Below are 15,640 nucleotides of genomic sequence, written 5' to 3'. Positions count from 1 at the left end.
TGACAGTGAATACATCCGTGTTTCTTGTCACTGCGCCCCAGTGTCTCACTGTCCTGTTCCCTTGCAGATGAAACCATCGTGCCACCCGACGTCCCAAGCTACCTCTCTTCTCAGGGGACCCTTTCTGACCGGCAGGAAACTGTGGTCAGAACTGAGGGTGGCCACCAGGCCAACGGACACATTGAGAGCAACGGTGAGGTTTCAGTGCGCAGGCGTCCAACCCCTTCCCTGGGCTAGGGCCTGGCTTTAGCTGGAGCAAATTGGGCCACTGTCTGGGGGGTGGGGCTTCCTGACCAAGGCGCCATGTGTTCTGGGCCTCCTCTACACCAGTTCTGTGAAGCTCTATGGTCCCGTCTCTGGTGAAATTATTACACTGGGCTTTGTGATTCTCAGTCAGGAGAACGGAGGACCTGACCCACCGACTGCCCTGGAAGCTGCCGCACGGTCTGTGCAGGCTCAGGAAAGGAGTCCAGAAGGTTCCCTCCACAGTGAGGGGGGCAGCTGTGTGTTTGCTCAGAGAGGGGTTAGTGGGCAGGAGGCTATGCCGAGATGTAGACACGCGGTCCCTCTTCTGTGTATGCACAGGGAGCCCAGACACCAGCCCCATGGATCCTGGGCTTGCAGGGTGGGGGGATATACCCAGGCCTGCTCGGGCCTCAGCCTTTGGACAGTAAACCCTCAGCTGGGGAGCTCCTCTGCGCACTCTGCTGGGGCAAAAGGGTCCTCCTCCTCCTCAGAAGGGCTTATTTGATGTGGCCGTGGGAAGGGAGGGTCAGAAAACACACCCCTTGCTGAACACGGCGGTCCGCCCTTCTTAAGAACATGGGTGAGAGAGACGGTGCTGGGAGTGCGGCCTGTTCTTTTGACCGTGTGGGAATCTCTTGCAGGTGTCTGTCCCAGAGATACGGGCCTCTTTCCAGAGACTGACGTTCACGGCATTGCATGCAGGCAGCCCAGGCTGTGCGCTGGGTATAATAAAGAGCCATGGAAAGCACTGGAAAAAGCGGACGGGACTCCTGGCCTGCCTAAGATGGGTATGCAGTGTTTATGTCAGGAAACGTAGTTGCTTTCTGCATTCAGGATTGGAGTTGACCTCAATGTCAGTGGTCTCTGACTACCTCTGAATGTGGTGTTCAGTATATAAGCAGGAAGGTCGGGCCTGGCTCACTGTCATCCCAGAATGGTGTGTCTCTTTAAATCTTCCATGTGCTAAGCCAGATCCCAGACCCTGAGCGTTGTAGAATTCTAAGCACTGGGGGCCCCAATGCAATGTGCAGTTTTAGTACCTTTCCAGCAAGCTATTTTGTGACAATTTCTGTAATGTTTCAGACGATGCTTAACTGGGCACAGCACCTAATTGAAATCAGAAAAGTTTGCCCTGCCACCCAAGAAGTAGGGCCACCCTCTGTGTACGAAATTGAGAGAATCTGGAACACTTAGGCATAAATGTCTCACCCTTTATCTGAGAACATCCTTTGGGAGAGCTGGGTGTACAGCTGGCGACAGAGGACTGCCGGGTCCCTGTGCTGGCATCGAGCAGTGTCTTCTGGGCGTGGGACTGGGGCTGGGGGCCCATGGCGCTCTCTGGCTCTTTCAGAACACAGCGGCGTGGTCGTGTGCATGGACTGCAGCAATGCGGCGGACACTCCCTGCAGGGAAAAGGCCTTGCAGCCCCAGCCTGTGGCCAGAGACAGTACCCAGCCAGGGACCCTGAGCGGCCGAGAATATTCGCCACAGCATTTGGGCAGTGCGACCACGGACGGGTCCCTGTACCCCAGCAACCACGACAGAATGGCGGCCGCGGCTCTTGGGGGGAAAGGTAACTTCCTGCCATGTTCTGGGGAGCCTGTGGCACAGCTGGTGAAGGGGGCTGCCCGGCCTGCCGGCTCTGACCTGCCCTCTCTTTCCGCCTAGAGGATTCTTCTCGGACGTTAGCGCGGCTGTATGAAGCGGACTCGGCCGACGTGCAGCCATCGTGCGCGCTGACCGCAGGCCGTGTGCAGCATGCAGAAGCCTCCCCGGCCTTTGCCCAGCACTTGCTTGGCTCCCACGGGCACGTCCCGCAGGCGTGCGACTCCAGTCCTGAGTCCGGGACACGGAGGGGGCCGCTGCTGTTGGCGCCGAGAAGCTAGGCGCTTCTACCTCAGCTGTTGTGCCAAGGGCTCCAGGAGCGCGGGAGCAGACGCCGGGAGGAAGCTCGGGTTCGAGTGGCGCTGATGTGTACATAGCGGGAAAGTCCGTGTACAGTGTTGCTCCAGGACAGAAATGTAAGAGGCTATTTGTGTACAAAAGGCAGGAAAAGTATTTGATACCATTGTACATAAGAGTTTTCAGAGATTTCATATATATTATATATCTTTTACAGAGGCTATTTTAATCTTTAGTGCATGGTTAACAGAAAAAAAATTATACAGTTTTGACACTATTATTTTTCCTATCAGGTTGCTGTTTAACTTTGGAGGGGGTGGGGACAAGTTCTGGTGCCTTAACGCATGGCTGGGATTAGGAGAGGCTAAAACGACGTTTGTTCTGGGAGTCTGGGGTGGGTGGGGAAGGAAGGAAGACCTTGCATTTGTATTGCACTGGGCAGGACGGGCTCGAGGCTGCCTGTCAGTCAGATGGCCGTGGCCACAGCTGGTGAGAACAGGGAAGCACTGCCTGTCGGCCTTCGCGGAAGCCTCCTCTATGACAAATGCAGACGCGCTCCTCACGGTGTCACTTGACAGCTCCTAGGGGCTGTCTGTGACGGCCACGGCTGCTGGCGTCGGCTCCTGTGGATTTTAGGTCTGGGATGCTTTCAGAGCTTCCCGTGATGCTTTAGTTCTGCCAACAGAATTACTGACCGTGGACTTGGGGGATGGAAAAGGATACAGTTGTTTGTCTTCAGGGCTAGCTTCTATCTACTGAGGGTCCAGAGCAGGCCTGTCCCCGCCGTTCCCTCGCTCAGAGGGAACTGGGCTCGGACTAGGGGAGATCCAGCCCTTGACCTCGGTTCTGGGTGTATTTGCACTTTTGAGCTCCATAGCTAACCGTCTTGTGCGTGCCAGTGTGTCATTCAGTAAAAACTGCATGGGAACAAGGTCCTTCAAGTCTCAGCAAGCAAGTGCCTTTGGCCGCGATGCTCGAGCGAGGCACTGGCACAGTGGTTACCTATGTGCATCTCGCTGTCTGGCAGGTGTCCGAAAGGTAAGCACATGTAGAGTTTAGTCTGAACAGGTCCCTGACTGATGTTACTTCCACACAATCTGTGAATTTGCTGCTTCTGAGAGGCAATGTGAAAGAGGAAGTATTACTTTTATGTACAAAGTTATTTATTTATAGAAATTTTGGTACAATGTACATTGAAAAACATGTAAAATATTGAAGTGTCTAACAAACGGCATTGAAGTGTCTTTAATAAAGGTTCATTTATAAATGTTAAGCATCTGGCCAGAGTCATTGGTTTAGAGGCCAGTATTCCTGAGTCTGTCATTCTGCCTTTAATTTTCCCCCAAAAAGGAAGGAGAAACTCCAGGCAGAGCAGCATCGACGTGGCCTGGATTCCTGGTTTTCGCCCTGCATGAGGAGCCTGTGAGTCAGGTTCTGACGTCCCAGTGCTGCCCTGTGGGAGGGGAGGCTCCCCTCGTGCCCCTTCGTACACCACTCAGCCCCCTGATGCCTCTCCTCAAACACCGTCGGGCGCTTTTCTAGCTGAGCTCTGAGTCTAATTCCAAACAGCAGCCTGGTTACCCAGCGAGAACGCCCACTGCACACCTGCACTTACTACTCTGCAGCCCAGCTGTGACCTCACACGATGGGAGTTAGGGGGGGGGGGTACCCAGAGACCATGTGGGGCCCGAGGCTGCTGCTTTTTCCCCATCTAGTCTTTTTGTGAAAATGATCACCATCTTGCCTTCTGCTGACTTCAGCATGAGGTGCAAGAAGAAAGAGCACATGAGAGCTCAGAAGGGCCAGGCCTCAGCATCCGCAAGCTTTGGAAACCAGTCCAGGGACAGCTGGCTGGCTGAACGTCTGCAGCCGGCATGTGCCCAGCACCACGGACTCGGCACAGGGGCCTTGAGCACTGGGCAGGGTGCACAGGTGGCCAAGCCAGTGGCTGCTCACCGGCCTGGGGCGGGGCTGGCTCCGCTTCAGGGACTTTGCCTGCCAACTGCCCCCAGCAGGCTGCGGGTCTGGTCGTAGGCCCCGAGGAAGATGAAGCCACCCAGACTGATGGCTGTCATGCGAGGCAGGACACCTGCAAATAACCTGGGAAGAGAGAAGCGTTCAGAACATGGGTGTGTGTTAAAAGGATCCGCTCTAAACCTGCAGCTTACATACCGTGCTCATCAGGCCCCGCACAGTACTGAAAATGTTTTTCTTTTTAGGAGGGCACTAAATCACATTCCCAAGGAGGCTTGCTGACGTTTGAGCCCAGCTGTTTGCTGGCTAAAATGGCTACAGACCAAACAGCTCACTTGTGCACACTCCCAACTGAAGACGGACTCTGTCCAAAACAATGGTTCCCTTGAAGCGTTCAGCCCCTCTCTTCCCGTTAGAGATGATGCAACCGTCTTCATTAAAAAGGAGTCCGAGGGCTGAAGCCCAGGAAGGGCGGGTGGGCGCGCCTCGCCTCAAGGTCTCAGGTGGCCCCTGTGAGGAGAGGGGGAGGACTGTGGCCGCCGCATCTCGTCCTCTGAGGCCCACGCCAAGGCGTCCGATCTCGGAATGGCTGTTGTCTTTCCCGGCCTATCTAAGGGCATGACAGCAGAACGGGCTGCAGCTGGGAAGGCGCCCCTTGCCCAGCGTCGGCTTAGGAACACAACAGCCGTGCAGAACAGGGGGACGAGGTCGCCGGGAGGGGACTCGGGCTTTAAAAGCTGCCATGTGCAGACGCTTGCTCCAAGACACTCCCTGGGGCACTGCTGAGACGAGAGTACCAGTGATGCCCCCCTGATCGTAGACAGTCTGGCACGGTGGAAAACTAGAGGGGCAGATGAGGCAGCTGACAAGAGCAAGGCAGGCCAGAGCCACCAGCAGGCTTACCAACAGGTCCCCGGCCGTACGTACTATGCCTGCGTGGCAGAAACAACTGGGGGGCTGTGTCCCAAACGTGAGGGGCAGCTTGCTCCACGAAGGAGAAAGTGGGTTTTCAATCACTGAGTAAAATGACACGTAGAGTGCAGAGCCAGGGCAGGCGTTTGGCCTAGCGGTTGTGATGCCAGGCGGATGCCCACACCCTGCATCTCAGTTTCATGATGCCAGCCTCCTGCTAACGCAGACCCTGGGAGACAACGGTGGAGGCTCAGGTCCCTGGACCCCTGCCAGCCACATGGAAGCCCTGGATTGAGTTCCCAGCCCCACATGCCTTTCCCTTGCTTGGCTTCGTCCAGCCCAGGCAGCTGTGGGCGTTTGGAGAGTGAACCGGCAGGTGGGAGTGCTCACTTGCTCTCCCGCTCTCTCTGCACTTCCAATAAATATTTTTAAAATTAAAAGCCTCTTTTTCTTATTTAAAAATAACTAAAAAGTCACATAGAAGATGATAATATACTTCTAACAAGAACCGAGTTGCTCAGCTTAGCATCCTGCAGACTGGTTTTGTATGGCGTGGGTGCTGAAGGCACAAAGTGAGAAATCACTGCTTTGAGGCCACTGTGTCGTCCTGGCCTGAAAACCCAATGCCATTTCTCGGCCCCCAGCCGACAAAGGGAAGGGGACAAGGCAGGCTGCAGGAGCTAAGCTACGGAAGGGCACACTGGCCACAAAACTCCCCTGTCTAAAAGCCAGCATGGTGCTGGCTGCTCCTGGGCAGGAACAGGTGGGGGCAGTTTATGGTTTCACTGATGGACAGCCGAATCCACTGCCAGAATTACAGCCCCAGTTTGCACAGTGAGCTCCCCAATCAACTCAGAGGCAGAGACAGAATTCCGAGTAGGGCAGGGCTGTGTTCCTGTGAGCTCGGCTCAAGTGAGCACAGCCAAGCACTAAGTGTAGGGCCGGGCAGCAGGGAAGAGCTCGTGGCTCCAATGGTTACTGCAGAGACACAGTCAAGAAAACAGCCAGCCAGCCGACTGACAGAGGGCGGCAGGAAGAAGCCAGCCAGGACACACAGCGTTCCCACAGCTTTCAGCTCCTGGAGGCCATGCGCAGTGGCACTTGTATTGAGAAAAGCGCCCTGGAGCATGTACTTCTGGCTGCAACATGAACTTAGCTGCGCGCACCCACACAAAGGCGGTCACCCCTGGGAATTGCTCCGTGGGGCAGCACCGTCCTGTCACAGGTGGGGAGAAGGTATCGGCTGGGACACTCGGAGTGGTAGGGGGAGGCCAGACAGGCTTTGAGCCTAGCAGCCCCACAGAGGAGGCCGCTGAGACTCCGTGAGGGCTAGGCCCCTGGGGGAGCAGGGCTTCCCTCTGTGTTTTACTACTGTCTTGTAGTCAGACTATGTTACCTTTTATCACATTACTAAGGAGACAAAATAAAACTCATCTGCTTCCAAGCGGCAACCTTGGCTGCCTGGAGTCCTCAGCCACAGACTGCACTGTGCGTGTCCAGTACGGCCCGAGCGAGATGTAAAGCACAGACTGCAGGTTCCCTGCTCAGGCTGACGGCGCGTGCCAGGCGGAGAGGCCTCTGCGCAGTGTTACAAGTCAGGTGTGCACCACCGCGGGGCGGCAGACAGACTTAATCACGGCTCTAGGCACTTCCTTCCGCACGGGATTTTGGGAGCCATGGTTTTGCCAGCGATCGTGCCGCCCCACCGAGACACAGCCCAACCCCGCAAGGTTAGGGCCGACAGCAGGGCTTTGACCGACAGCTGCCACCAGATCCATCAGGAATGACATTGGAAAGTAAGACCACAGAACCTAGCAGTTGGACGCAATGATCTAAAAGCACCACGTGAAACACGCCCGAACCTCTGCCCTGCTGCTCAGTAAGGATCTTCCTGGCACCATCCCCATCTCCACTCAGGGTGGAACGGGAAGCAGAATGGGCTGCCTCAGAGCGTGCCTCCAGTCTCCCAGCATGCCCTGCCCCTGCCCTGCTCCATGCCACCAGCCAGCTCTTCCATTCCAGCCTCAGAACTGGGCCGGCCTACAAACAGCAGCAACCATCAGAGGGGACTCGACGAAGCCACGTGACCGGAGCTGCTCTCCCCCTGCCTCCAGGAGAATGCTGATAGGAGGCCGGAGCTGCTCCTCTGCCCGAACTGTGACCGGGGCCTCACCTGCACGCTTCGCGCTCCCCAGAGCACCTCACGGCTGAATTCCAGCTGCCAAGTGCCCGCAAGAACCACGAGAAGGGATCCATCCACCTGGCGGCAGCAGCCTGCTGGGGCCTGCAGGCCAGGTAAAGGTCCCTGCCCTGCGCCTCGGGAAGCGGCTGCTGTGCTCACACACACAGCCCTCTGGGTCAATGCTTCCCAAGAGAAACCTGCAACTTCACCGATCCCTAAAAACCAGCCCAACACTGAGACGGCTTTGCGGGCTGAGTTCCGTGAACAATAGTGACGTGCCACCTTAGAGAGCATTTTAAGGCAGGGAGCTGCAGGTCTGCAGCAGGCAGGCAGTACTACAGATCACAGCAGTTCTCCAGCGAGCGCCCCACGCTAAGGGATGCTCTAAGTAATTTGTTACTAATAAAGCTGTCAAACCACAAGGCTCTCCTCCACCAGTGCTATCCTCCCTCACTTGCATTCCTACGCTGTGCACCCGGAAGCCCGTTTACCGGTGCTGCAGCCCAGACCCAGAGCCGTCCACGGGCCTGTCCTCCGACAGCAGGATGCACAGGCTGACCACGGCTGCATCGCTGTGACTGGGCCCCACCCTCCCATATGCAGCAGCAAACAACACCGCGGACGATACACAGATGGTCACCCGAACACGAGCACAGGAAAGCAGAGGGTTCACACAATGTCAGGCCAAGGAGGAAGAGCCAGCGACAAAGAGGTCAGGCCAGAGAGCATTTCTACTTGTCCTTACCCTGCCAAGCCCTGGGACCGCCAGACCCCGTGCAAGGCAGACAGCACATTCCCCCTGGCAGTGCTGGAGCCGGCCTGCAGGAGAAGATGGCGAAGGAGAAATGGTTATTTTCTGAAACCGCCCCCGTGAGCGCGGCGCTCGGATGCCCAGCTCCCGAGTGCCCTCACCTAGGACTCTGACTTCGTATGCTTGGGCCTTGCTTGGCCTTCAGACACGGTCACCTTCAGACATGCAGCCAGCAGGGACCTGGCCGTGGCACACGGGGCAGCGGCTTGTCAGAATCGCCCACGTGTGGACCTGAAAGCAGGCAAGCGGCTGGAAGCGGTTTGGAATGACCCGAGCGTGACGGCAGCCGTCAGGATAGGCGGTGCCATCACCAGGCCTGCCTCAGTAGCTGCTACACTGCTTGGAGAGAGCCTTGCTCGATGTCAGACATGGCCAGAGTCTTAGGTTCAGTCCTGTCACCCCGTACTGGAATTCTGCCCCGACTTTTTCTCCTGTTTTTGGTTTGGGCCACATATATGTATGGCATTCCCTGAACTCTCAGTCTAGCTTTTTCTTTTAATTATTTTTCTTTTAAATTGTAACTATTTTCTTTTAAATCATGTATATATGTGCATAAATATACACACATAAAATATTGTTTTAATATATTTTGACTATCTTCTAAATCATTTATATATATGTAATATACTCTGACAATGGTTTAACTCAACCAGGAAGGCCAAGCATGACCCAAGTTCAGAGGCAATGGCTTAAGGCTCATCAAACTCTGATCCTTAGAGCTCTCGCCTGTAACAACAGAATATGTGGAAATAGTATTGCCAGGCAGAGGCTCCCTGCTCTGTGTACGTGCAGACGGGAAAATGAGTTGGAAATGGTAAAATGCTACAGATACAGGTCCTGGGGATGACCATGGGTACTGTTCTGTCAACGTCAGTTTCATGAGTAGTTCTGGAGGACACATAAGGTGCTATACAGGTAGGAGCCACAGCACGGCTATCCCCTTTATGAACCTGCAAGTCCTAATGCAAACAGACGTAACTGTCGTGCCCACATTCCACGGTTTTCCCCCTTACCTTTGCCAACATAATTCTTGTCTTTGCCACGTCCAGGGGGGTGGTGACTGCGGCTGCACATCCGCCTGTGTATGGGAGACCCGAGACACTGTTTACCGCATGGCGATCTGATGTTTACTTCGTAATTCCTCCCAACGGCCCAAATCCCTCCACTCTGACGACGTCCGTCTACCTGACTGACCCAGGCTCTGATCCCCTGCACGCACACTCCTGGTCCACGCGCTGTGTTTCTGTGGCGTGAACGAGAGCTGCATACGGAAGAGGTGCAGCGTAACGCTCCGCCCTCCTAGGCAGCAAAGTGAGGCCCTGCCGTCTAGCTTGCTCCTCTAGGGACTAGCAAGACCTCTGTGGGTGTGCACAGGACGAACCAGTGCACAGCCCAATGCGCACTCTCAGTGTGAGCGGCCCGCTGTTCCCAGTGTCCTCGGCCTTTCCATAGGCCGCTGCTCTTTCTCTCCAGGCTGCCTGCATCATCTCTGCTCTTCGTACAGCAGAGTGGATGGAGTTACGAGAGGCGTGGCCGTCCGTGGCTGGGAGCCTTCAAGTGACGACGGTCAAGCTATCTGTATTCCCCAGGCTCCTGCGCATGGGCCAGTTCGAGCTACACCACTTTAAGCTCTCTTCTGCGCCGATTCCACAAGCCTTCTCCTGTATAGCTCCTTTCCTACCTTCTTTCTCACGTTCTCTTTATCTAAATACCGTCATGGCCAACTGTCTTTTTAAAAAGGGTCAATATCTATGGAAAGAAGAATTGAACGATCTTTTCTGTTAACACAGACCACAGTTGATGGTGTCGATATTTTACTTAAACAGAACACAGATTCCTTTTCAACCCTGAGGCTATGCAGGCTTCCATGAGGTCAGGGGAAAGCAGCAGCTGTATGGGGGCTTAGCAGAGCGTGTGTGCAGGAGGCCCTGAGAGCGCACAGCTTTCTCTGTCGGTGCCGTGGACAGACAAGGGATCTGCCGGGTGTCTTTCGCAATCTATTGCTGCGTCAAAGCTGTTAACTGACCCTCCCCTGTACTGTAATGTGTACTGGGACCCTGCCTTTCTCAAAGGGGCACCTCACTCACACTTTCTTTTATGATCCATGTTTAGTTTCCCGTGAATGTGCTAAGCAGTGTGAATCAACATGGATATTAGAACCACCTTGTTTCAGCCAACTTTGGATTGTAAATTTGTGCAACGCTTTGTTCCACATGCAAAGCTTGCCTGAAAACTGACAGACTTGTTAAAGTTATTTTAAAATTTCATGGACCTGGTCCTGAAATCCTACTCTTAATTTTTTAAAACCAAATACTCTACCCTCGAAGAGTAAATATTCTTCTAATTATAGAACAGGGTCCAGGAAAGCATCACATCCATCTTTAAAAATCCTAAGTAAGGAAGAAAAGAAAAAGCAACCAACTACTACTGGCTCAAGCTTCTCACTCTGAAATCACATACTGGGTTTTGTTTCCCCTACTGGAGAAGACCAAGGTGGTCTGGCGAGAAAGGCATGAAGCCCAGAGCTCAGATCCCCCGCTCTTCAGCTGGCTGCCCTTCGGTAAAATCCTCATTCTCTAGTCACCAGACAGGTTCTGCTCACTCTTGCAGCCTGCCCTATGAGAGCCAGCTGCTCATGTAACAAGCTGAGGCTTACAGAGGCAAAGCAGCTTCACACGGAACTGGGACTTGATCTTAAGTCTGGAATCTGAGCTTCGGCCATTGCTTTCCTAAGGACCTAAGTTTTCTCATCTGTGAAATGAAAATCGGCCTTGACACAGGATTAAGTGAGTCTATGTGAAGTGTCTAGAATTCGGCCGGATTCACAGCACTGTTCACAGTAATCAGTTCTGTTCTCGACAGGGAAACATAATGACTGCTTTTCCTTTGTATCTCTAACCTAGGACACCCATTAGGCATTCAAAACGGCTTACTGAGGACCCTGGACAGGTGTCTGCAGTTTTTCCAGACTGAACATGTCAACGTCCTCTACAAGGGAGGGGCCGGGGAAGGCGGGAGCTGCTGTCTGCAGGTGCTTCCTTCAGAGCGGGCAGGCCAGGAATGCGCTAGGCACTTTCAGGGCGCATTTCCTCCCCTTGACCTCGTATTCACTTCTCCCATCTTCCAGTCAACGTGGGCCCAGGGCCACAGAGCTAGAATGGAGCCCAGTCCTGTGTATTTGGACTCTGAAAGTTAGCACTTTCCACTATATCATGATTTTGATACAGGTTAAGAAAGACAAATTGAGATGTATCCACTTGTTAAGACTGGCTCTCCTACTTGAAAATGTTCACAAACTACTCCATAGCCATTAAAAAGACCCGCATGTTGACAGAGGACATCGAACACACCGGAAAACTGCAGAGCACACTGATCTTGGCCATTAGCACAGGTTTGCCTTTGCTGTGGGTGTCTGCCAATATCCTCTTACAAATTCAGGTTTCACAAAAGCAACAGCAAGAAAAGTTCAAGACAGAAACACTTCGGCTTAAATAGGCCCTAAGTATACTAACCATGATAGAAATGGTATTTTATGTAAGTTATTAAATCAATTTGAGTATCTTCAAACACAAAAATGTCTCCAACTCACAGACCTGAGAATGTTTTTCATACGACTACGAGAAGGGGGCGAGTATTTGGGCAGTGTGCTGACCCGCACCGTGAGACGCACACATCCCCTAGTGAGCACCAGCCGCAGTCCCAGCTGCTCCCCTGCAGATCCAGCTCCCTCCTAATATGCCTGGGAAAGCAGCTGAGGTGGCCTGAGTGCTGGGGCTCCTGCCACCCATGTGGGAGACCCGGATACAGGTCCAGGCTCCTGGCTTCAGCCTGGCCCAGCCCCAGCCGGCACAGCCATTTGGGGAGTGCACAAAATCTCTCTGTCTCTCCCTCTCTCTCTCCCTCTGCCTTTCAACTCATTAAATCTTTTTTTAATTAAAAATAAATGGCTACAAGAAGGGCTTGTGAAGATGAGGTACTAGAGTAACTCATCAAAATGGGGGGGGGGGGGGCAGCGCGGCCCTGGACTGCGCTTACAATGTGGTTACTTTCTACATTTGCCCTAAGGGAACTGTAAGCTACTGGTCATAAATACAAGGAACTTGCTAACATGGGAGACAGGAAATGACATGGTACAGCAACTGCGGCCGGGTGGCTTCGGGTGGCAATCACAAGGGACACACTATGTCCTGTGGTCTCCCTCGCAGTTAACTTTCTACTGAACGCCAGGCCAGCTGCTTGCTCCCCAGGACCAGATTCAGGGGAAAGCACACTTTTATGACCAAACTACATCTCCTGCGTCCTTGGGGAACAAGGGCACCTTCCTGCACCAGCTCTGGAGTGGCGGGGGGAAGCCCCCACCCCACCATGGGCACGTGCTGCCACCCCTGTTCCTCTGAACTCCAGAGTCCCGAGCAGTGCCAGAAGAACCGGAGCGCCTCGGCGCGCCTCTCACAGGCAGGCTGCACACAAGTGCCCAGAAGCCGTAGGACTCCTGGCGGGACCGCCGGAGCCACCCAGAGTGCTCTAAAGACCATGCCGGCTTTTCTCATTTGCCACACAAATGATCCTTCACCCTATTTTAGAATTTCAAGTCCTGCCCCCAACTCCAGGCTGAGATCACTCTCCTCTTGCCCCCCCCCCCTTTTTTTTTTGGACAGGCAGAGTGGATAGTGAGAGAGAGACAGAGAGAAAGGTCTTCCTTTTTGCCATTGGTTCACCCTCCAATGGCCGCTGCAGCTGGCGCATCGCGCTGATCTGAAGCCAGGAGCCAGGTGATTCTCCTGGTCGCCCATGCGGGTGCAGGGCCCAAGCACTTGGGCCATCCTCCACTGCCTTCTGGGGCCATAGCAGAGAGCTGGCCTGGAAGAGGGGCAACCGGGATGGAATCCAGCGCCCCAACCAGGACTAGAACCCGGTGTGCCGGCGCCGCAAGGCAGAGGATTAGCCTGTTAAGCCACGGCACCGGCCGCCCCTCTTTCTTACAGAATGTAACGAGACATTTATTATGAGAAATTGTTTAAAAAGAAAAAAAAAAAAACAACACCTAAGATCACCACACTAGCAACTGTCATAATTATGCATAGTGCATTAAGGTTTTATATTTAGAAGTTCACCTGATGTGAGGAGGTTGGCAAAGTCCTTCATTTTCCTGGTTTAACCCCTGACCAGAAGCCAAGACAATTTCTGAGCATGACAAGCCATCAACACCTCTGATCTCGAGAGACATTTTTGGGTACTTGTGCCAAGTCGTTTATGAAACAAGCACAGGCAAGGGAGTGGGCTGAGATAGCATGGCTCCTGGGCGATGCTTTGGCCAACGTACACTTGGCAATGAGAAACCTAACTTCTGACTTAGGAGCAAAACTTCTCAGTGCCTCTGTGCTAAGAGGAGAGCAGCAGGTGAGTGTGGATGGGGGCTGTGCATGACACAAGCTGCAGTCATTCTGCTGTGCTGTGTCACACACAGTGTTGCAAGCAACTCTCACAGAACACCACTTTTTCACAATCTGGAGTATTTTCAAATGATGTTTATCCTTCAGGAATGTTTTAAAACAGGAACCTTGCTCTGCTAGATCAACATGTACCAAATTACAAAGCAAGAAGGGACATAAACAAGCAATGCATATGTCACTTACTAAGTATGTGTAGATCTACTCACATCCTATTTCTTGCTCACTTTGTGCCAACGCTTTCATTTTCTTGGACCTCAGCTGACAAAGTAAGATGACCACAGGAGAGAAATGTAGGAAGCCGTAGGCTATCAGAGGAGAGCACTCTGCAGAGTAACTTCATTTGTCTGGTCCTCTCTCAGAGCGGGAGGGAAGATGAGCTAGTGAACTGCTCTAACAGTTTTTCATTTCTGGGTGTGGGTGGTTCTCAGTGAGACAGCAGTCATGCCACACGTGTCCAGTTTTAGAGATTACACAGCACTAACACAGCAACAACTGTTCCCACATCACATGTAAGGACACCGTGGCTCAAAAGGTTCAAGTCCCCTTCCTCTGCTGGTGGCGGGGGGGGACAGCAGAGACGTGCCAGCCTTGTCAGTCAGCCTGTGCTCACAAGTGGGGCTTCCACACCTCACTTCCCTTCCCCACTCCCAGTGTCCTCAGGTGTCCCCAGAGCCCAGGTTGCGTCGCTGAAAGGGTTCCTACTAGAATGCACCTGCCTGACACAAAGCTTCCTTCTTTCTCTCCTGACAGATCTAAGCACTTATGCCTACGACAGACTACGTGAGGAATGGGACCAGAGGATATATACCTCTTATTTGAGCACATGGAAATTTTCAGATACTGTTAACTTTAAGAAGTGGCCTTCATCCAGAATGGCTACATTTCCAAATGCTCATTTTGTCCCCAGGGTCCTTGAGAGAGTCAACAAAAAAGCCCACTGCTCTTAAGGACTAGGGGATATAAGGACTCCTGACCTCGGAAAATTAATCAAGACCACCTATGCCTTGGACACAGCTTATTCCACGTCTTCATGTCGGGTGGGAACAACTATCGATCATGACCAGTCTGGGTAGTTTGATATCCAGAGGCAAGATCTTTACTTTTCATTAGCAATTCTTAAAGTCAGAGAGGTGTACTTCCTTAAAGGAGCCTATAAAATGTGGTTTTCTTTTTTCCCAATCCCTCCCCGCCCCTCCAACCACAAAAAAAAAAAAAAAAAAAAAAAAAAAATTCCAACAAGCATTAAACAAATTGGAAAAGAACTGTTTTCTATTTAAGTTTATATCCTAAAGCTACCCTTCTGTCAATCCGGGGCTTCCCATGTAAGTTAACAGTTGAAAATTACCTAGAAACTTTCCACTTTGTTTCCACTGTAATTCCAATTGACCATTAATTGCAATAATAAGCCCTATTTGTCCCTTAGGTTTTTAAAGGGTATCACTTTCTGAATTCCTTAACCAATCTGAGTTCTCATTAAAACCTCACTGGGAAATTCCTGTGATCCAGTGATGGGTAACACAACAGTGCCTATTGTCACTCTGCTCTTGCTGTCACGTCTCGAACATGCCCAGATGTTTAGACCGCCCTGTCTTCTACCCAGGGCAGCTGAGCCTTCAGTAAGCCGTGGAGCAGCCTGTGCTCTCCTGACACCGGTTAATCAGCGTCGCTGTCAAACACGTCACGGGAGCCGTGAATCACTGCCTGCTGCAGAAACCACGTAAACCCCGCAGCACTGCTCAAGGCAGACAGCTGCACCGGCAGCCCCGCACCCACTCGGCCAGCCTCTTCCCACAGAGGCCCTCATCAGTCATCTTGAAGATAATCCAAGGGTTTGAGTGAAGGCTTTAATAAAGATAAAAAGAAAAAGAAAAATTTGTCAAAAACAAATTGGCTGTCTTTCAGCCTGACACCTTTTGAGCGGCTTTTTTTCCACAACATCCCTCTCAAACAGCTAGCGAAGCTCTCTTCATCTAAACAATCTGGAATTTCTAAAGAATGTTGTTTTTGTATCGTTATTATTTTCACATTTTTCTCCCCCCTCTTCAGTCTTTCCCAGTATAATATAATCCTCTGCACCTGCAAAAGCTCCACAGACTGCTGACTGCCAAGAATCCACCACATGATCCTGCCTCCAGGACCAGAGAGCCTGTGTTTAAGGAG

At 52.6% G+C, this 15,640-nt stretch overlaps 2 protein-coding genes across 4 annotated transcripts in view; one reads left to right on the top strand and one right to left on the bottom strand.

The window, feature by feature from the left end:
* The window catches only part of LRIG1 (leucine rich repeats and immunoglobulin like domains 1), a 118,669-nt gene extending 115,484 nt beyond the window's left edge, over positions 1–3,185 (top strand). Inside the window, exons 16-19 of the mRNA XM_062201230.1 lie at positions 68–193; positions 888–1,034; positions 1,598–1,819; positions 1,915–3,185. Of these exons, the coding sequence (XP_062057214.1) occupies positions 68–193; positions 888–1,034; positions 1,598–1,819; positions 1,915–2,132 (713 nt within the window). The 3' untranslated portion in view covers positions 2,133–3,185. The remainder of the gene's footprint in view (positions 1–67; positions 194–887; positions 1,035–1,597; positions 1,820–1,914) is intronic.
* Positions 3,186–3,348: 163 nt separating this feature from the next.
* Positions 3,349–15,640, bottom strand: part of SLC25A26 (solute carrier family 25 member 26) — a 141,344-nt gene continuing 129,052 nt past the window's right edge. Inside the window, exons 7-10 of one of the 3 annotated variants that reach the window (XM_062201231.1) lie at positions 15,557–15,626; positions 9,041–9,105; positions 7,962–8,035; positions 3,349–4,248 (exon numbers count right to left, since the gene is read on the bottom strand). In XM_062201231.1, the coding sequence (XP_062057215.1) occupies positions 4,131–4,248; positions 7,962–8,035; positions 9,041–9,105; positions 15,557–15,626 (327 nt within the window). In that variant the 3' untranslated portion in view covers positions 3,349–4,130. The other 2 variants (XM_062201233.1, XM_062201232.1) reach the window with 2 other exon arrangements.

This window comes from Lepus europaeus, chromosome 9 (assembly GCF_033115175.1).
Source record: "Lepus europaeus isolate LE1 chromosome 9, mLepTim1.pri, whole genome shotgun sequence".
Lineage (NCBI taxonomy): Eukaryota > Metazoa > Chordata > Mammalia > Lagomorpha > Leporidae > Lepus > Lepus europaeus.
Note: the sequence above shows the minus strand (reverse complement) of the source record. Positions and strands in the feature narration are given on the sequence as shown.